Source organism: Sander lucioperca, chromosome 11, assembly GCF_008315115.2.
Source record: "Sander lucioperca isolate FBNREF2018 chromosome 11, SLUC_FBN_1.2, whole genome shotgun sequence".
NCBI classification, from domain to species: domain Eukaryota; kingdom Metazoa; phylum Chordata; class Actinopteri; order Perciformes; family Percidae; genus Sander; species Sander lucioperca.
In genome coordinates this window covers 20,346,788-20,369,711 of record NC_050183.1, presented here as the reverse complement: position 1 = coordinate 20,369,711, position 22,924 = coordinate 20,346,788, and the positions used below count along the sequence as shown (strand labels likewise).

Below are 22,924 nucleotides of genomic sequence, written 5' to 3'. Positions count from 1 at the left end.
AGAAAGGCAGAACTGATCACACTTTAATATTTGTTTATTTATCGCACGTAATATTATTATTGCGATATTCTACAACGTTATCGCATATTTTCCTCAAATCGTGAAGCCTACCATTTCGATAAGTACAGTATTTAATAGATGCTTCTTGGAGATTTTGGCAACTGGAAGAATTATTCCAGTGTGGTAATCTACTTCTTATATAAACTACTGAGGGGTTTCTAGGTGATGTTTCTATTATACTGTTTATTTATTACTTAAAAGCATCTAAAAATATCAGTAGGTCTGGACGGAGAGATGAGGATTTCATGGCAGGGCAGTAACAGTAACTTTGTCATTTACTGTATCTCGGATCAGCAAAGCTTCTGTACCAATATGTATGTTCAGATGGTGTTTCTTTTTCCCATTAAAACACTCTCTGTGTTTGTGTGCATGTGTAGGGTAACTCAGGTCTGGGGTTCAGTATCGCAGGGGGGACTGATAACCCTCACATCGGAGAAGACCCCTCTATCTTCATCACCAAGATTATACCTGGAGGGGCTGCCGCCCAAAATGGACGACTCAGGTACACACACCATTACCTCATTGTTGTTCTAACCTGAACCAAAACTTAAGAATTGAAATGTTTAACCCTCTGAGGTCTAAGGACATTTTCACATTTCTTCTTAAATTTACCTTTTAAAGGTATTTGCATATAAGTGACCCCCATGTGTTTCTTATCAAAATGTTCAGAAACTCAGCTTTCCGTATGGTAATGCCCAATTTTTTTTCTAGAGCAATGTGTAAAGAGATCATTTGGCGCTCGAAAGCTAAAAATGTTGATGTTTGCTTTTTGAAAGTCCTCAAATCTCTTTTGAAAACAAACCTTAACTTATGAAGTGTTGTACAAATTGTTTCGGTGCTTGGTTATATATGATTAAAATAGTAAATACGTGTCTGTAATTAAATCTTGTAATATTGCTTTTTGAGTAGGAGTTTTGTCAAACATTGTTTGGACACGCCAGTGCGTCTTTCGTCCTCAGAAGGTTAACCTTGTTGGGACCAGCTTTTTTTCACTCCTTATGCAGGTCAAACGACTTCCTTACTGTATGTGACTTTGCTGTGCAGGGTGAATGACTGTATAGTCCGGGTGAATGAGACAGACGTCAGGGACGTGACACACAGCGGGGCTGTGGAGGCGCTGAAGGAGGCAGGAGGTCTGGTCCGACTGTGTATACGACGCAGGAGGAGCCTCACTGAGAGAATCCTGGATATCAAGCTGGTCAAGGGACCTAAAGGTGAGAAAACACTACAAAGATAAACAGAGAATTGTGGCCGGTTATCTTAGTTGGTAAAGTGGGTGCACATGTGCAGAGGTTTATTCCTCGACGCAGAAGGTCCAGGGTTCAAGTCCAACCTGTGACAGTTTTCATGCATGTCTTCTCCCGTCTCTCTCCCCTTTCATATCTCAGCTTTCCAATCCAATAAAGGCAGGAATGCCCCAAAAAAAAGATAAACAGAGAAAATACAGTAGAGTCTGTAAATATCAAAAACCTGGATTTGGCTTAAATCCAGCAAATTGGATTTGAAATGAAACAATAGTCATGTTTCCATCAACGTATTTTTATGCACATTTTGAAGTATCGCATTAGAAAATATTGATGGAAACGGCAAAATTCGGAAAAAACTTCCTCAAATTCGCAAAAAAGGTTTTACGCTCACTTGAGGTGGTTTTTGCCTTGTTCGAAAAAGAGTTGATGCGCAAAATGTGAGATGGAAACAGCTTTGCCGAATAAGTTGTGACGTAGCGAACATGTAACTCACGTGACTATAGTCCCCGTATCCATCGGCTGGGGGAAGGATCAGGATATGGTTCCCATCCAGTGCGCCGTACACTTGTAGCACAAGGTGCGTAGTGGAGTTGCTGTGCGCTATAGCCTGTGCCTCAGCGACGTTGGGTAAATTCACAAATTGTTTCAACAGCTTGAATCGTTTGGCCATGCACACCGCGTATACACAGCGGTGAACGGTTGTCTTACTGACACCAAATGTCTCTGCCACAACCCTGTATTTTGCACAGGTGGGCAACTTGTACAATGCTACCTCCCTCCATTTAGCCAAAGAACTTAACTTCTAAACTCTTTGATTTAGCAAGCCGGTTTGCAATCTACAACCATGCGTATGTCAACTTGTGGCTCGATGGTGTTTTCAGCCCCCACCGTCGACTTCAAGGCAGCGCTGCGACCGTCGACTTCAAAGCACCTAACCCTAACCCTTGCCTAACCCTAGTGCCTTCCATGCAGCGCTGCCTGGAAGACGACGTTGGGGGCTTAAAACACCAAACACCCAACTTGTGATGAAACTACGCTTTGCGTAGTCTAGTTTATTCGCTCTTAACCAGTTGATGGAAACACTTCTAATTCGCATTTTCAGTTTTTCTTCTTTTTTTGCGACATTTTAAAAGTTTGCTGAAAATTCGCTTAACAATTAGATGGAAACATGACTAGTGACTTTGCAATAAAAGTGCTGACTTTCAGCTTTGATGTTGTTTGAGGATGTTAACATGCTTCTCCTCTCCTACTACTAACTGCCTGCATGATAAAGCAACAAGAAAAAAAAGACATCAACTGGTGCCCGAAAGTATGATGAGGCACAATTTTTGGATCTCTGCTGGGAAGTCAGCAGCAAAGATACAGTAATATGATTGAGCAGGTGAAAGAAAAGAATAATAGAGCAACTTAAGCTGCGAAATGTGAAATATGAGGGTATGGTTTTCCTAAATGGATTTGCTTTTTTTTTACTACCCTAGAATTGTACTGTATCAGAGAAAAAAATCTAAATGTCAGAACTGGTAAAAGGGCCCAGGGGTAAGAAAATGCAGCACTGCAGCAAATCAAAATATCAAACATTAGAAACATCTTCAGGAAACCAAGAAGTTACATACAAAACTATGACCTGTTGATGTTTGCTCTCAGGTTTAGGATTCAGTATAGCAGGTGGAGTTGGAAACCAACATGTCCCGGGCGACAACAGTATCTACGTGACTAAGGTCATCGAGGGAGGGGCTGCACACAAAGACGGACGGCTACAGATAGGGGACAAACTTGTGGCTGTAAGAAACACCTTTTTATTACCCTTTGTTACCTTATGTATCTTCTGCACTTATTATCATGTAAATGTTATAGAGTCTAGAATGTAGACATCTTTCATCTAGTATGTAGACATCTGCCATCAGACATCGACACAGTTTCCTTTTTTTAATCTGAGAAAAATCACAAATGAAATGCAATACAGAAGAAGTTTGCATGAACAACTTTTTAGATTAGAATATTATTTCAGGTAAATTAGCCCCAAATAGGTAATGGACATTCCCAATACCACCAAATACTGCATGGCATGCTATGAATTGCTTTTATTGAATTGACATGTCATAGGTATTCCTTAGAAACACCAAATACGAAATGATTTTCCCTTAAAAAAAAACAGAAATGTAATTATTCGACAGTAATGTTACCAAATGTTCCTGCTTGTTCATACTTTAAATTGAGAACTGTGCAAAAACAAGGCTTGTGTTCCATTGCCCCTCATTATTAAATCCTTACATATTACCTTCTGGGTATGTTCTATTCAAAGACTGCGTTACGTGTAATAGAGACGGACAGTGGACAAGAGTATGATTGTATCAGATTGTTACTATTCTGCTCTACATCCGAGCCTGTTAAAGGTGATTTGACACAGCAGCAGACCTTTTCATGTAAAATAAATACAACATAATTAAAGCTTCTTCTCCATTAAGTTATATTTAAGCAATATATTTTAGTATGCATGTTCAGTTTATGGATGCAGCCACAAAACTGCATGATAGCACCACACTGTATGTTTATGCTGCAGTCTGGTATGGACATAATGGTGTCTGCATGTTGTCTGTGTGTCTATGCACATGTGCCTGTACATGGTAATACAGAATGTGTCTTCATGTGTCTGCAGGTGAACGCCGCCTGTTTAGAGGAGGTGACTCATGAGGACGCAGTGGCTGCCCTGAAGTCCACTTCTGACGTTGTTTACCTCCGCGTGGCCAAACACGCCTCCCTTTTTATCAATGACAACTTCCCTCCACCTGACGTCACTAATTGTAAGTATACACACACCTCTAAGTACAAGACTTGCCCATAATGTAACAATGGTTCATTTCCTAACATGGGTTCGAGGGATCCGGCATCTTCCAGACTGTGTAAACTTATTCACAACATCAGACACAACTTGCAGTAAACTGGTGCACCGGTGAATGTAGCACACATCATTGCAGCCAAGAGGCTGAAGCATTTTATGGCCAGATGGTGTTGAACTATAAAGAACAGCAAGGAGCAAAGCTGTTGGTGGTTATTTTTGCTATGGGTGGGTTTATAAGAAAGCACACATCTATTATTAAGATTAGGATTTTATGCAGAGACTCTTACTACCACAACAGCACAGTAAGCTTGAATTCCCAGACCACCATCATTACAAGCAATAAATTAAGGCAACATGTTCAGTAGCTGATAGATGTTAACAAACATCGATATATATATATATATATATATATATATATATATATATATATGTGTGTGTGTGTGTGTGTGTGTGTGTGTGTGTGTATGTGTGTGTGTGTGTGTGTGTGTGTGTCTCATGAGTTGTACTATGCTAGAGGTGCTAGAGAAAGAAGTAAGACCAGGAAAGCGGAAGTTGTGCAAGTAAAAGAGGAGTGTTTTTTTCCCGTTTTTTTTCTTTGCTTTCAAATGACTGTGCTGTTGTTAGTGCTGATAGTAAAGACCCCAGTGTGGACGAGGAGCAGCTCAGTCAGATGTTGCATCAGATGTATACATCAGAAATCTCACCCCAAACTGTGTCAGAATAATATTGTTGTAAGTCATCAGCAAAACAATGAGGAGAAAAGGTGTAGACTTGGGCTTTTCAACATTTCCCAAGTCATTATTATAAACACATGTATTACTCTCAGTGAAGTGGTTAATATACTTTGCCCTAGATTTTTTTTTAGCTGTTGTGTTGGTTGTCATGTTATAGAGCATATAAATAGTACATCAACAGTTTTGACTGACTGACTAAAGATACAGTATGAGCTGTGATTGATTGAAACCCTATGTTCATTGATTGAAACCCTATATTTAATCAGATGAGGATGTTTCATACTTAAAGTACATGAAAGTACACACTTTTAAGAAGACATTAATGAAATTATGTTTTATGTATGACAGTATGGTAAAATAGGAATTGTGTGTGCTCCTCCAGCGTACTCCCCACATCAAGACAACCATATAAGCCCCTACATGAGCGGCAGCCAGTCTGTAAGCCCCGCCCCATTGACCACGCCCAGATACTCCCCATTGCCCAGGGCCATGACTGGAGACGACGACGTCAACAGGTGAGACCTGCACATTAATGGGACAGTGCAAACCAAAGATGTTTCTCTGATTGATACTGATTGAGATTTTTTCTGTAGAATCTGACCCCTGAACAGTGAGTTCGATAAAATATATAAACATTCATTATTTCATTATTTTTTTAATTCTATTGAGGGTTTTCTAAAGATAACCAAATATGTAAGGTTATATATATATATATATATATATATATATATATATATATATATATATATATATTACATTATATATACATAGGGACTTAATGTGTATAAACACTTTGCATATCTACATATTTATAATGTTTCTATAAGACGTACTGTAATATGTTACATTAGAAAATGTCTCAGGTTTGAATATTACACTCAATATAAATATCAATTACTTTTAATTTCAAAAAGATGGCGGAACAAGCAGACATAAAATAAATATATGACATGTAGTATGTTTTTGAAAATGTTATATTAATTGGGCTAATATGGGCTTACAGTAAGAAGTTAGCAATATATTATAATTGGTCCCCTATTGAAATTTGTTTGATTGCCCAATGGTTAATGCATTTAAAAGCATGTCAAAACTTCTTATTGCAAAGTGTGTCAGCCAAAAATAATTCCAAATGCATCACTATTGATGTATTTCTATAACATTTTGCAGCTATCTGAATTATTATTAGAAAAATAAACAGCTTGATTTAAATTAAATCAAGCTGTTTAGAGGATGTTCGTGTTCTTCTTTCTCATGTCCTTTATTGATTCCCCCATGTCCCCCTCTGAGGGCCTAAGTAGCCCTCAAAGAGGTCCATGACACCAGATCGGGTACTTCTCAGTGCTGTGGAAATAGGTCTGGCAATGCGAGACCACAGATTGGGAAGCGTCCCTAGAGAGCCCAAAATACACTGAGTAACCTCTGTCCCTGCCTGCTCGCTCTGCTGCTCCTGCTGCTGCGGCGTGTGTGTGTGTGTGTGTGTGTGTGTGTGTGTGTGTGTGTGTGTGTGTGTGTGTGTGTGTGTGTGTGTGTGTGTGTGGCAGGAAAAGGCAGATGGCAGTGAGAATTTGGTCTGGCATGTAAACTCAGGTCACATATGTACACACATGCAGATACACTCTCTGTGCTGCTCTACTGTCTTTAATCCATTTTAATGGACGGATTACAGCCTGTCACAGCCCTCGTCACTCAACTAGCGTCACCGTGGTTACCAGAATATGACTCATTTTAGTCATAACCGTCAGGGCCAATCAGTGATAAGTGATAAGCCACAGACCGACTGCAGAATGGTCATTTTGATGTCTGTCCTTTTAACTCTGTGTTTGTAGCTCTCCCTTATTCCCTCTTTCATCTCTTCCTCTTTCGCTCTATAATTAGTTTCTCATGCAAATCCAATATTTGAGGTTTTAAAAGGTGTCCACTGAGTGTGCACAGATTTAAGAGCATTGTTTTCTCTAAGCAGGAGATATCAGGTGAAAGATGTGATCATTTATTAATTTGTGCTGTAGAACGAGGGATGCACTGATTCAACCTTTTCCCTCATGATACCGATGCCAGTACCTTAACTCAGGGTATCTGTCAAAACCAATTACCAGTGCTCTCATTTTCCCAAATGTATTATCCGCATCCTCTACCACACTGCATAGAAGTTATTGGGACCATTTCTATGAAAGGTAACATGAGGCCAGGATTGGTGTGGCATTAAAAAGGGAGTCGCCAGCCCACCGTAATGAATATAACTACTAGTTGAAACATAATTGTTATGACATTGACAAAAAACTGTGTTTAGGTCTGGATAGTGATCCAGTGGTTTTCCGATCTGTGCGTCCCTGGTTAGAACCATTTCAGTCAGAGAAGCTAAAGAGTGGTCAAGCCCAAATTTCACATACTGTATGAACAGTGGATGGATTATTTATTGGATTATTTATAAATACTCTGATCTTGGATCTCGAATTGCTTCTGCACTTACATGATTGTTTTCATCCAATATTTTAAGTGAGGATGACATGATGGTCCAGTGGTTTCTTCACAATAACATGGGCATGATTTCAGTTCTGTATTAAATATGTATTAGCATGTTTTGCCTTGTGTTGACTTGGATTTTCTGCATTTGCTCTTGTTTACTCCCACTGTCGAAAGACATTCAAGTTATGCTGATTTACTAAATAAGTAAACCATTAATCGGTAAAACCCAGTTCAGAAGTGTAAGACAAACTGTGGTGTTCCAACAAAACAGAGACAGTGCAATACTGACATCTGCTGGTCATCGTGGTGAATGATCCTAATTTTTAAATTCCCTTTCCTCCCACTGAGACCGACCATTTATCACTACACAACAGGCTTGTATCACAGATATTATACATGCAGAAACCATTAGAATGTATACACTACAGTAACTGTTAAATAACGTTTTCATTTGTAGTCACGTTGTGTAAAATACTAAATTATATAATTCCTCATCCTGTCTTGCTCTTATCATACACTTGTCACTGGTTCTTAGACTGTGGTTAAACAGGTGTCACAACTAAACATTAGCTAAACTTTGAGTAGCAAAAAAAACAACAACAGTTGCTTTCTAAGTCGTAACTGATTGATTAAATGTCACCTTACACTAAGATGCCTACAAAACAGATTAAAAAAAATGTAATTATGAACTAATTTGTGCTACAACGTTGGATACCATCATGTTTTACCCTAATGCAGTGTGTGTGTTTAATTTATGTTTCTTCCAGGGAACCCAGGCGGCTGGTGCTCCAGCGGGGGTCCACAGGCCTCGGTTTTAACATTGTTGGAGGGGAGGATGGAGAGGGAATCTTCATCTCCTTTATTCTCGCTGGAGGTCCAGCTGATCTCTGTGGGGAGCTACAAAAGGGAGACCGCATCCTGTCGGTATGAGCTAAAACCTACCACAAACATATACGCATACATATATAAGACAAGCACTGTCACCATAACTATGATTAATAACTCAAACTGCTACCATTATTGCTGTATGGGTTATATAGGGTTATCCTGTCTGTTTATGTTATGTTTGCTCTGTACATCGATGATGTGGTGTCACGACTCTCAGAGTGACTGGGAACATTCCGCTGAAGATGAATATTTTGAATTTGTTGTGATGCATGTTTGCATTCATTCAGTTTCTACAGCAATCTGAATTTAAAGAGACATTTCACGTAACTGATATTGTTTTCTCTGCACATTACCAGTCACCACTATTGGCTGATGGGGGATGTGTGTGTTAACGCTGTGTTTTGTGTTCCACTAAAGTAGACAGGATTCAAACAGGATTTACTCCTCAGACTGCAGAGGCACTGATAATCACTGCACAATGACTGTCACTGTGTTATGATAAAAGCACTGACATGGAATGATTTTCTGCATTAAATAAGCCTTCACAAAGTGCACACATACTACCCATTTAAACATACACATGACTAGTCACCTGTGAGTTATTGACCCACCAAGATGTACAGTGTTCTTAATGGTGTGTTCATTTCGCTATACATTTATTACTTTCTGATCCAAGGCATGGGCTCTAATGTGTGTGTGTGTGTGTGTGTGTGTGTGTGTGTGTGCGTGCGTGTAGGTGAACGGTGTGGACTTGTCCAGTGCAACACATGAGCAGGCAGCAGCAGCTCTGAAGAACGCAGGACAGACTGTTACCATAGTAGCGCAGTACAGACCTGAGGGTGAGTACTCAGATAAACCCAGTACATTGGCATCCATCTCATGTACAGATTCACATATAAAAAATTAGAAATGGAATCTGGTTCTTCTTCTTCTTCTGCAATCAGTGTATTGCTGCCTCATACAGTTACTGCAGGAATGCCCAAAAGTTAATAAAAGGTGTTTTATGTTTAAAAGACAAAAACACAATCCACAGTTTGTGGGTGTAGAAAATAATTAATAAAGCCAAAATAAATGGCATTTTAGATTTGAAACAGCTATCAGATAAAGAAGATATGAAAATGATATCATACACAAAGTATGATATTGTGTTTTATTAGTTATTGGAACTCTTCTTATTATGTTATGTTATGGTTTACTCCTCAGTAATAGTAATAGCTGCTGAATAGTAAGTAAAGGGAACATTTTCTCATGCTTTTATATACTGAAGTTTCGGAAATTCACACACACACACACACACACACACACACACACACACACACACACACACACACACGCGCGCGCACACACGCGTACACACACACACACACACACACTGAGCGACAGAGTGAGGTGAGGTTTGTCTACTGGGAGTGACTGGGAAGGCTGTAACCCAGGAAACCAGGTTATAACTGCTGATTGGCTCAGCTAATGGGATGCTGTCATGGTCGGGGGCCTGAGTGTAACATAGAGACAAATGCACACAGTTACACAACATCAGGTCCACTGGTCTCCTTTTGGTATCAGCCATGTATTATTCAGTCAGAGAGCTGTTCTTAAAGGTGTATAATACAGAGGATTGCAGGTCTTGAAAAACACCTAAGGGGAAATGTATTTTTAACTCATAAAATGAATTTAGTTCTCAGCCCTATAAAAATTATTTAATACACCTACATATGTTTAATAATTAGATGTTATGTTAACTTATTAATTGTGTTAATTTTAATTCTGGGTAGTATAGTCTATCACATTTTGAACATCCTGCACATTCCCTGCATATACTGTATGGATTATTTATCTTGAGATGCCTGTTGTTGATGAGTAACAAGTTTAAAGGTTAATCCAAAACAATGGCTTGATTCAAAAGTGGACCCACTAGTATTTAGGTTTTATTTCGTCAGATCAGGACAAGACTCTGTGCTAAAGAATAGTGAGAGGAGAAGAGGGAAGTCAGTCAATTGGCAAAAGTGTATGTATAAAGGCTTCAAACACTTATGAAACAGTTTGTTTATGATTTATCGGGTTTGGTACTTAAATGACCATGAGAGTGAAGAGTTTGAAGAGCATGAAAAAGACAGCAGGTATTCTATGATAAATGAATTGAGTCAACAGTTTGACCAAGTTCAACCAATCAGACCAACGATCCGGGTGACGTAGCAGCGACAGCGGCATCAACGGGTTGCTGCGCTTCGGTGGCCGACATATTGAATGTAAACAAAAAGCTGCTTGGTCGCTTCTCTATCGTCGTGTTAAACCCGCCAATAGTGCACCAGGTGGATAAGCCAGTTTGTTATTGGTTACCACAAAATTATAACGGAAGCAGGATAGATAAATTTACAGGTTTCCAGCCTGAACTGCAGGGCGAAATCAAATCGCCGGCAGATCGAGCTGGGTTTACCCAGGATGGAGGCAGAAAATAACCTAGACACAATGCAGAGTAATTAGAGTTGAGGTAAATGCATATGGAGATTGGTCTTCCCAGCCCGGATATGGATGCAAATGGATGTGCAACTCCCAGAAGGGGGCAAGAGTCATTAAGATGTGGAAGGCACTGTCGGGACATAATGAAGCTCTCCAGCAGCTAGCATATGCAAATGTATTCAAATCTCATGGAAACAGCATAAAGTAGGGCTATAATCATACATCATGCTGAAACAGACGCATGTAATTCCAAAAGGTCGTACAAGTATGATATATGGATTATGCATTCTAATTTCAAAAGACGAATGTTTAAGTTTATTACATTTTTCCTCAATTAAGTTAATTTTCTCTATCATGATGTAGGTTAAATTGATATTGCAACAAGAAGGAAATACCAGGCGCTAAAGGTGCTTAGATCAAACAAGCAAGGAAATCCCTCATTTAAGCAATTAAACAAGCAATTAAACAGAAGTTCCTTTGATTTTCAATTATAATCTGTGACATTTAATATTCTGCTTCATTAAATAGCTGCAACCTGTTCATGAAAGCTCTTGCTCTAGCTATAGCTCTGCTTAAATTCACTGGTGTTGTCTCTCGAGTGGGGATTCTCAAACCTAAGCAGTCTGTAGAGAGTTCATAAGTGCAGTGACTTATGAATGTTGGGTGCACATGCAGTGACTTATGAACGTTGGGTGCACATGCAGTGATTTATGAACGTTGGGTGCACACAGCTGGATTATGGTCATATGTTGTTTGCCTGGTAATTGGTTGTACAGAAATTGGGCAGAAAATACCAGCAAGAACAGCGACGCATTTCACAGGATTTTGTTGGTGTCCGGGTTAAGTAGGATCAGCACCATGGACAGCGCCCTAAGATTTTAAAGGAATACTTCACCAGAAATCTTTGAGTATCCCAAATTTACCGCATGGAGGCTTCAAAGCTGTCCAACTGAAATCACATTTAGCCATCCCTTTTTTCCAGTCAGCATGTTTTATAAATGTGTTTTTGATTTATTATTAAAAAGTAGAAAGGTTTTTTCATTTTGGCCAGCATGAGGGGAGTGTCTGTGTTTGATTGACAGTAGCTAGTAGGCTGACTTCTGCCAGGAAAACAAGAGACCATGTAAATAAACTTGCACTGTAGTCTACATGTCATGGGTAGACAGCATGTTGTTAGTGATTTTGAAGAGTAAGGACCACCCCGACATGCTGTTAAATGTGCTGCAGCTGAGCAGCTAATTGGCTATATTGCCTGCAAACTGAGGTTAGCAGTGCACTTGTTTTGATACTCCTTTAACAAAGTGCAGGAGAAGACCTGTGTTCATGTTTGTAAATTAGAAAGCAGGAGACTTTAGCAGGAAAATCTGCCTCACGATAGAATGCTAACATTACTTTATGCAAAGATTTGATTGGCTGTAGAGTAGACAAAGAAAAAAAAATCAAAGAAGACAGTGTAAGTGTAACCCTACCCCTAATTATCCACTCCTGAAGTGTAATTAATTTCTCTGCTCTTATGTTTAGTATCTTCCGAAAAGTTCTGTCACAAGTAACATATTAAGTATATGTTACTTGTATATATATGTATATACTTGGTATATATATAAGTAATATTAAGTATTGGTAAAGCAAGGATTGTTTTGAACATACTAAACTTATGGATCAATAGCAGAGAGGCTACTGAAACAAATTTAAAATGTTTGGCACTTTATTTCCACAAATCCGTAACACCATTGGAAGCCTCCGCAAAGGAGCAAGCTTTTCAAAGATTTATTTTCACTTATGCCAAGAATTGTACTTTTTTGCTGTTCATTTAAAAAGTAAAAAAAAAAACAAAAAAAACTTTATTTTTTGTATCCTGCAGATGCTCGATTATTCAAAGTGTGAGAATGGTTTGATGTTCTTTTGGTTTGGCTTGGCCCAGCTCTGTTTCTGTTTGGTGCTATATTGGGAATCTTACAGTACACAGTAGGTGTCGGAGGTGGTCCAACTGGCCAGCTGTGCTGCAGCCTGGTTTTAAAGTTAAAGGTTTTTCCTGCTCAACAGTAAAGAACCTAGATGTACTTTGGCATTTAATGATGTTAAGCTAAACTGCTGGCCTTCAAAAAGAATAGGTTAGTCTAAGATTGTTTGTGTGTGTGTCTGTCTGTCTGTCGTGACTCTCATTAGTCACTGTTGAATGAACTCTATATCAAACCTTCTGTCCATGCTGGGTTTGGTCAGCACTATGGGTGTGTGTGTGTGTGTGTGTGTGTGTGTGTGTGTGTGTGTGTGTGTGTGTGTGTGTCAATCTGAGGTCCATGTTTGTCCCGTTCCCGTGGCGATAGCATGTGGTGACCAGCAGTGCTCCCTCTGTTTCACACACACACACTTCCTGCCAATGAGAGAGGAACTCATAATGACCTCCACCAGGAGAGGAAAAGTGTCTCTCTCGCCATGTGTGCAGGTCTCCTCCTGTTATTTATATTAAATATGGAACCCGGTGTACCCAAACACAACACAGCTCGGCACAGTACTGAACTGCTCCTGTGTGTGTGTGTGTGTGTGTGTGTGTGTGTGTGTGTGTGTGTGTGTGCGTGCATGCTTGGGCAGAGACAGTTGATTTTAGCTGACGCAGCAGATATAGATCTGTGTTTATTTGAAGTACACCAGATGGAGAGTGTTTGTCATACTGCATTGGTACTGCCGACATACCCCATCACGTTTCAGGCTATTTTAGGCCAATTTTGTATATCAGACCTGGGGCTCCAAAATGTGTTTGTCCCCAAATTCATATGAATAAGAATAAACTTCACTTAAAATACATTTTGATGAATTATGAGCTATTTATGAGCACATTAGATAACAGATTTATTTTTCTTATAAATGAATCATTAGCCAATTAATGAAAAACAGATTTATTTTCTTTTATATTATCTATAGTATTTGAGCCTGTGATTCCAGTGCACTCAGTGTTTGTAATGTACTTACAGAGGCTTTAAAATGTGAGCAGCATTTGGGTAAGGATGTGAGTGGAGAAAATTAATCCTATTCTCAAACTGCAGTAAGTCATTGTCCAAATTTCCACTCATCAAAATAATCCAGTTTATGAAAATCTGTCCTCATTTTTGCAGCCACCTCACTTACAAGTAGTGGTAGGTTATCAAGAAAGATAATGACATGCATGATAAAGTTTTGCACACTAGCTCTGAACCCAAAATGTGGAGATCACAGTATTTGTAACTTTAACGTTACCCTTTATCAACAAGTTTCGTTTATTAACACTTATCAAACAAGGAGCACAAAGTTATTTACAAAGGAAGGTAGTAAAACACATGACTGCACAAGGAACCTTTCAAACATTAGCACAACATACTTAAAAGAGTCCTTCACTGATTTAGTATTCTGCTCAAACAAAAAAAGGATAAAAATTAATGTAGTAGAACCTGAGATTTTGTCATTATGTTTCACACATTCTTCTTCCTTGTCAAATCCTGGTGCCTATATTACCCACAATGCAACCCAAACACTGACACTTCGGCCAAAGGACTTGGGAGTGTTATGCTAATAGTGGCTAATGTAGCCCTGAGCAGCTAGCCTTAGGCAGAGATGGAGCGGGCTACAGGTCTGGTAAGCTCATGTATTTCTTGCTCCAAACCTCCAGACTCAAGTGAGGCAATTTATCAGATTTAGCTCAGCTCCCCCTGGATTCACAAAAGGCTATACTATAAACTTTTTTTTTTTTTTACATATGCAGTAACGTTACTCCCCAACACCTGTAAACAGTCTTTGATATGTAAAATAGGTAGAGTCGCTCTTTTAAAGCAAGATATATAATTACAGGATAACGGCACAATGAATATCCTTTCATTTCCCACATCCTGGCCAGATGCTTTAACGACATAATCATTAGGTGACCTGACAGAGCTAAAATGCACAGTAGGTAATAGTGAAATGTCAGTTTCACACGAATATCTAGCTATCTAAAGTTAGCGAACATTAGCCACCATAAGCTAATGTTACTGGTTGTACAAGTGCCGGTGAAGCTGTAGCAGCAACACCTCTGAGTGTATTGAGTTGAGCACAGTGTGTTTTTTTTGCTAATGAACTAAAATGTTCATTTATAAAAGGAAGATTGTGTTATTCCTCTTTCAAAAGTTGCAGTCACTTTAAAACAACAAAGCTTTTTTTTACGACATAAAAACATGTATACCTAAAGAAAATTAGACATTATGCAGTATATAGAAGAATAAAGCATCAAAAGGATATGTTAATACCAAATTATTAAAAACACTATCAATGTATCACCAATAACAGCAAATCCTAAACAAATGCCACTCAGGCTGCCTTGTAGCTTAGCTAAGTGTTGCAGCTTCAATTCCCAAGTACCCAATACAGATGATCAGAAAATAAAACTGGATGTTAAAAAACCAAAAAAGTCGCAGTATTGACTTTTAAACATTATCTCCTCCCGTGCCATAAGTTTCCCAATGTGGGACTCGTAATGCCTGCAGGTTGACAGCAGTATTAGTCACCAGGATTACACACAACCGTCACAGACACACTGTCACACATACTGTACACACACAACACACACACACAGAAGCGGTGTCTGTCAGCAGTAATACTGAGGTGATGCAGAGGATTATCTTCACTTCTGTTAGCCTGCTTATTACACTTTGTGTGTGTGTGTGTGTGTGTGTGTGTGTGTGTGTGTGTGTGTGTGTGTGTGTCGTGCACTAGTTGTTAAGTAGAAGATTAACAGAAACTTCTATCTCTGAGCTTTCAGACACAAAGTTGTGGGAATATTATCTGCTGAATTACATACAGTAGAACATGCAGTAGGCTGCTTTCCTTTCTTTTCCGACATCACTTTATGTATTGCTCTGTTCTTTCTTTTGTGCTCAATTTCCTTCCTCTCCTTTGCCCCTTTCCTTCCTTTCCACCTGTCAGCGCCTCCTCCCTATAGTGTTACTGGTGTCTGTGGTAATGGTCTGACTCACCACCCACACAGTGTGATTTGGGGGATTGGAGGCGTCGCTTGTAAAAGGAAGGTGACAGATTTGCAACATTCTGCCGCTTCACTGTCATGCTAAGGCATTCATTAGCTGTTTTTTTTTTACATTTAAACTTGAATTCAGGACATTTCTCTCTTTTTTATTTTCCCTTTTCCAGTAATTTTTTCTCTCCTCTCATCTCCTCTGCAATCTGATCCCGTAATCAATACCAATATAGATTACTGTACTGTGTCATATCAATTATAGATGAGCCTCCTCCAGCAATGCTATTTTTAGAGCCTCATCGATTCTTGTACACGTTAACTACCAAGTGGAGGATCTTTTTTATTCAACTGATCAGAAATAAGGGGTATATGTGTAAAAACACAAGAGGGACATCTCACAAGAGGATTTTGATGACTTGCATGCTTCTTTTAATAGGTCTAGTCATGTACATCCACTAAATGATTAAAAACTTGTGTAAAATGTGTAGCGCACATAATGTGTTGGAAATGTAGATAATGAAACTGTATTACCCCCTTGGAGGAATAACATTTTTGCAACAGTAATAGTATTCACGCAGGAAAATTGAAGAAATAAAACAAAAGAATACTGAGTTAAATTTAAGGGTGTGCTGTGGCATTTTCTTGTAAACAAAGTTAGTGTTACTCAACAAAAACACATTGTGTGTATCCATGAGGCCTGACACGTTTCCTTGTTCATAAAATATCTGCAAACCCGATGCTTTGAATATTTTGAAATTGTTTACAAATGTGTTCGCCAGCTTACATTCTTCTTCTTCCCTACCTTTACTGACACATGGCTACATACCTTCTCTGCACATCACCGCCTCCAACTGTCCATCGGTGGAATTGCGTGAACTTAGCTGCAGGTATCATGTGCATGATACATACCAGATGGGGGCACACTCATGAAAACATTTCTCCATAGTGTAGGGTACTTTTAAATGTAACATAAGCAATACAAAGTAAAAAAAAAATATTAAAGCAGCAATGACATGAAATAGGACATAAAAGCCATTCTCCTTCATGCAGGGAAGTAAAGAACGGGCGATAGTATGATCTACAGTCCATACATGTTTCTACAAATATAGCTCTGATTCAATATTAGAAAGGGTGATCCAAAAGCAAAATATTGGTGCAATGCACACAACCATAAAGATGAGATAGCACTGAAGCTGCACAATGCAGAACAGGTCTCTGCCAGCTGCTGAATGGAGGAACAATGCTACTCTAGGGAGAGGAGAGGAGAGGAGAGGAGAGGAGAGGAGAGGAGAGGAGAGGAGAGGAGAGGAGAGGTTAATGAAGGAACGAGGGAATATAAGCCTCAGAGCCATTAGTCTCTGTCATCACCCCTCCCCCACCTTTTACCCTCCGTATCCTCTTCTTCTCCTCCCCTCTTCTCCCTTTTCTGTGTCTCTCTCCAGTATGGCTTATCTTGTCTGTCTGTCTGTCTGTCTGTCTGTCTCTCTCTCTCTCTCTCTCTCTCTCTCTCTCTCTCTCTCTCTCTCTCCTCTCTCCATCTCTCTCTTGCTCCTTAATCTGATAATGCTTTATTGAGGTGATGTGTGTTGACAGGGATCAGTTAGATGCTGATCACGTGAAACTTCATGTGTGGTGATTTCGATGTGTTATACTGTATCACTCCCGGGGAGTTTGATGTCCAGAGAAAGAGGCAGAGATAGAAATGTGTCTTTGTTTGAAGGAACTATGGAAGCCTATAGCATAACATTTGGCTTGATAAAAAAGTAAAAAAAAAGAAAAGGGAGAAAGTTAGTCTTAAAATAGCGACAGAAAAGTGGAGATAGAGAGAGGATGAGTGACAGATGGAGACAGACATAAATCATGCAGAGCAGAAAGAGTTTAAATGCTTAAATGAAGGCAGATGATATTCCTTTTTTGCTGTTTACATATACAATGATTGGAAAATCCATTTAAGGAATTTGAAGTGAGGTTTTAATTAAGCCTCCCAAAAATAAATATTTGAAATGCTTGGTCAAGCTTTAGCCTGTGTGTGTGGCATGCAGACTGATTCCCTGGGCCAAAGTAGGGCAGGAGAGCCTGGCATCGACTCAGCTTCCTGCATGAGTGACCTGAGGAAACAGTGTGTGTGTGTGTGTGTGTGTGTGTGTGTGTGTGTGTGTGTGTGTGGGTGTCTGTTGGTGAGTGTGTGTATGCGCGTGCATGTGTGTGTCTCCGCCCTACAGCAAGCTGCTGTCAAAGAGGGGGAGGCGCAAAAGAACGCACCAGCGAACGAGAGACAGAGAAAGAGAGGAGTGTAGTAGAGAGAAAGAGTTAGCATCTGTTGTTTCTGTGGCAGCTGAGCAACACTGGACTGATTTTACACACACACACACACACACACACACACACACACATTTTCCTCTCTGTGCCACACAACTACTGCATACCTACACACACTTCTTTTCACACACACATTCACATCTTTCTGCTCTGGCTCGCTCACATGCTGGATCCGATGTGGAGCTGGCGTTAGATCTTCTCCATCTTCTCTCTCTCTCTCTCTCTCTCTGTTTCACACACACACACACACACACACACACACACACACACACACACACATCTCTGTTTCACACACACACACATTTTTTTTCTCTCATTCACATACCTCTACTCTAAGCAGCAAAACCCCACTCTCACATGCACAAACACTTATCCGAAAGCCACCGTACCGGCATCACATCGTGCGGACGTTGTTGAGCCTGCCTGTCTTCCAGCAGCATGTGAGTACAGCTGAGTGGGAGTTTGGGAGAGACAGACCTGAACTGATTTCCTTGTTAACATCCTGCCTCTTATAACACCCTGGCATGGATAACAGTTTAACCCTTAACAATGCCTTTGGTGCAGGAAGTGTTTTGGGGAATTATGCTAAAGGTAATATTGGACTGAAGAAGACAGATGATCTGGTGACACGGTTATCCCTGTGATGACCAGTGATGCAGCATTAAAAAGTTGGCTGCGACGCTGTCTTTGGTCTAATGACTCTCACAGTGTAAGAAATGATTAGTGATGTGGAAACATCTGTGGTTTAATATCAACAGCTTTTGTTCTCTTGCTGTGGTACTTTTGCTTTATCGCTGGATTTGTTTTTTGAGACTTAGAAAAGGTGATCGCGACTGCAGCTCTGACTTCTCAACACCAGCACACTAGCTGTGGTCTTAAAGCAGAAGATGATCTCCTACTCTTCAGGACTCAATAACACTTATATCTTAGCTGCAACACAGTCTTTGTTTTCAGCATTTCCTCTCATTGATAAACTGTTGCCTTTATTCTTCATTCCACGGTATCAGATGTCTTTCTGCGATACATCTCAACTCAGTAATAGTCATATATCTGTTTCCTCTCCTTCTCTTCATATTGTCTTGTTTTCTCCCTACCTCCGTGTCTCTTTGTCTTCCTGGTAATCCCATAATGCTGCATTGAGGCAATGTGTGTTGACAGAGACGGTTAGATGCTGATGATGTTGACAAAAGTTCACATGGTATCAGGTGATGTTGATGTGTGTGATCATTCTATGGGGTGTCCACTGAGACAAACAGAAATAGAAGCAATCAATTTGTATTGGCTTAGAGCTGAGATTGAAAATGCCGGACTGAGGACAGCAATGACATTATTTAAGGTTAAAGCAAGAAATGAAATTCTCAGCAAAAGGGCATTTTGATCCCAAGATTGGAGGCAGTTTGTGCTTCTATGTGTGTAAGTGTTGCATTGTGATTCGTTTCATGCTGTCTGCATGTAACATTTAGCATTGGATGTAGCAAGTTCAATACTGGACACCTGCAGGTGAATCCTCTTGTCAACTAACAACCAAATCCATCAAAGTTCTTTTTCCAGAACATCAATGAAATGAAAGCATGAGATTGTGGTACTCTGAGTAGTGTGTAGCTTAGAGCCGATTTAGTACAGTTTAGTTGTTCGTGTCTGTGAGCGTCAATGTGTCAGATTAATAAACGCTTTGGGGGAAATCAGAGTTGATATCTGGGTGTTGTAGGCTGGTTTTTGACCGTGTTCTGAGGCTGAGTGTGTATTCAGAGAGGTAAACAAGGTAATAAAAACAGAAATAGGGAGAAAAAAAACAGGAACTGTCTGGAGATACTGCAGGTTCCAGATGTGTGCGTGTGCGTGTGCGTGTGCGTGTGCGTGTGCGTGTGCGCGTGTGTGTGTGTGTGTGTGTGTGTGTGTGTGTGTGTGTGTGTGTGTGTATGACCGTGTGTACCTTGAGTATGATTGAATTACTCAGGGTTAATTAGATTCTCTAGTCCTCAGCAATGGTTCACACACACACACACACACACACACACACACACACACACACACATACACAGACAGACATAGGGACATCCTTCAGAAGGGCTTTTGCAGGCTTATTGCCAGCGGCGTAGTCATCCGTGTTTTAGTTCAGAGGTTTCTGGGAAGCTGTGTGGTGTTAAGTAGACTAGAGGACAGTAAGGTAAGGATCTATTACACACTTATCTGCTGTTTGTTCAGCCACTCTGAATTAAAAATATAAACGTTTACTGACATTTTGAGAGAGCAACCCGTTTGATAAAAGTATATATTTTTACTTTTTTCTGCTAAAAGTAGCCTGAATAAAAAAAGCAACGAATGCACATTAGAGAACACATTACTTTATTTGTTTTTCCACTTTGTGCATTTCCATAAATAATGTACATTTATAATTAAAGAGGCACAATGACATTTTTATGACCACTAGAAAAACTAAAGTGTTTTTGCAGCAAGTAGCAGGAGGATACTAAAAAAGCTCAGGGCTGCTTTGCTGAGTGTGTGAGCAAATTATTGCACTTTGCATTGATTGGCCAACTGGTTGCTCTCTCACAATTAATTACTTGTCATTCAAGTGAGATGGGCATGCAGTTCTTCTTGGCAATTAAAACTGAAAGTGCTGAAAATGTATTGTTTTATTTGTGTAAAACATCAGCAAACATATTTGTAAAATTTGAATTTGCGCAGGTTTGAGGATGAAACCTAAACCTAAAATATATTCACGTTGCAAGATTACGGTTGCTGTTTTTCTGTTTGCATTGATTCCAGCTTTGTGTGTTTCCAGTAGGTTAGGTCCAGCCAATGAGTAAATATGAGCTAACTAATAACTCTTGCACCAATGATGCTGTCACACCACTGCTGAGCTGCTTGAACGTCACGTTCGCGTGTTCAGCGCAGACTTGCCTGAACCTACTTGCTTTCCACCTACAACACAACATGTGTTAAAACATCGGAAATCGGGCCCGATCACGTGGTTTCAGACTCGATCGGAATCGGACGTTACCTCCCGATCAGGACTCTGATATATATGTATATTCTCATTATTTTTTAACACATCTATAGTTAGGCGGTGGCACAGAGTTAGACCCTTTTGACTGCACACAGAAACAGCAACGCGTGTGGCATGACATCACTTTGTTGCAGAGACGCTATTGGTTAAATGCCGGGCAAAGTAGAACACGGAAGCAGCTTGAAGCGGAAAGCGCGAGTATGTCTGCGGTCTGGAGGTATTATAAAGTTGAATTATTATAGAAGTATCGGATCGGAACTCGGTATCAGTAGCTACTCAAAATCAAATGACTCGGACTCGAGGGCAAAAAAACCTGATCGGGACATCCCTAGTTACAACAGTATTATGTCAGTTCTCCTCACAAAGAAACAACTGACTTTCAAATCATTGTTATTCTTGTGGTTAAACAGTAGGGGTGGGAAAAATAATGGATTCTTAGATGCATCACGATTCTCTCTAGAACGATTCGATTATCAATTCTGATAAGTTAATAATCGATTTAAAAAAAAATAAAAATGTGTTGATTTTTATTTAAAAGTTACTGTCTCCAGACAACTACAAATCAAAAAACAGAGTGACTGAAAGAGGATGGGATAATGGACAACAACTTAGAGTTTAGGCAAGAGTGCAGAAAAAAAAACACACAAAAATGGCCAAAAGGAGAAAAAATAATTAATTTTTGTATATATGCACATGATTTGATAAGACATACATAAAATAATTAGGAAAAACATATAGGCTGTTCATCTACTTTATCACATTACATCTGACCACCTCATGTTTCATGTTCTAAGAAGCCAGTTATCCACCTTTAAACATGACTGAGCCTCTGACATGGCTTAAACATGGAATGACTACAAAACAAATACCTCAGTAGACAAAACATTTCATTAAAACTTGTGTGTGACAAATATTGTATATGTCAAATTCTAAGCTTTGTCTAGCTGCTTTGTCTAGGAAGTGATCAGTAAACTGAGTAGCAAACTCAGATTTATTTGTATATTTTTAAAAATCACACATGGAAATGTACATAAAAAATTTGTTGCATTGAGATGGATCGATAATCGGTTTAGAATCTAACCGTGGGCCTCTGAATCAGAATCGAATCGTGAGGTGCCAATCGATTCCCACCCCTATTAACAGTATGTTTGACAAAGACTGAACCCCAATTTTAGTTCTATGATAGACTTATGAAACAAGTAGTGAAGGAAATGGTTGATAGCCTCATTCCAGACCTCTGAATCTCTGCCCAGCATTTCAAACTTGTCTGGTGTTGGGCCCATTGACAGCCTATTATGACCTAAGTAGTGTTCTGTGTGCCTGGCTTCTGTTCTTTGTTTCAGGAAGCTCCCAATCAACTTACTCCTCCTATCCAATCAGTGACACCTGATCCACAAACAACAGGCCATTTGCTTCTTTCTCAGCCAGATAAACCAGTTATTTCCATGGACACTGCAGGATGGATTTATCTTAATAAATACATTCTGGTATCTGCATTCATGAATAACAAAACAGCTTGCATGCATTTGTAACCACAGATTTTGGGCGTTCAAGTGATGTATCTGAGTCTCAAACTGGCTGTGTGTGTGTGTGTGTGTGTGTGTGTGTGTGTGTGTGTGTGTGTGTGTGTGTGTGTGTGTGTGTATCCCTTCTGCACTTGAACATGGAAAACAAATTTCTTGCAATTTTCATCACATCTCAAAATGCATCTTGTACTTATTGTACCACAGCCATTTGTAGGAAATGTGGTTAACACGGTGTGCAAACCCCCCACCACCCTTAAAACTGTTCACGCCTCTGTTCTTCTCTTTGATCTACAAACTGTAATGTGGTTTCTGAACCTCTGAGCAAAGATGATTGAAGCGTAAAAAAATCACTCAGCTGCTTCTAATGTGAAGTAACAGGTAGCTTGTAAATTAGATTTTCTAT

The 22,924-nt window shown here is 39.6% G+C and overlaps 1 protein-coding gene across 12 annotated transcripts in view; it reads left to right on the top strand.

The window, feature by feature from the left end:
• LOC116039125 (discs large homolog 1-like protein) overlaps positions 1-22,924 on the top strand; it is a 119,485-nt gene that overhangs the window by 70,845 nt on the left and 25,716 nt on the right. For 11 of the 12 annotated variants that reach the window (XR_004898821.1, XM_036007333.1, XM_036007332.1 and 8 more), the window contains 7 exons: positions 438-562; positions 1,105-1,274; positions 2,952-3,088; positions 3,964-4,108; positions 5,263-5,395; positions 8,111-8,267; positions 8,968-9,070. Coding sequence is in view for 10 of the 12 variants with exons in the window: in XM_036007333.1 (XP_035863226.1) it covers positions 438-562; positions 1,105-1,274; positions 2,952-3,088; positions 3,964-4,108; positions 5,263-5,395; positions 8,111-8,267; positions 8,968-9,070 (970 nt within the window). In the remaining 2 variants the exon portion in view is untranslated. Of the gene's footprint in view, positions 1-437; positions 563-1,104; positions 1,275-2,951; positions 3,089-3,963; positions 4,109-5,262; positions 5,396-8,110; positions 8,268-8,967; positions 9,071-17,949; positions 18,426-22,924 lie in introns of those variants that run through there. The other variant, XM_031283927.2, reaches the window with a different exon arrangement.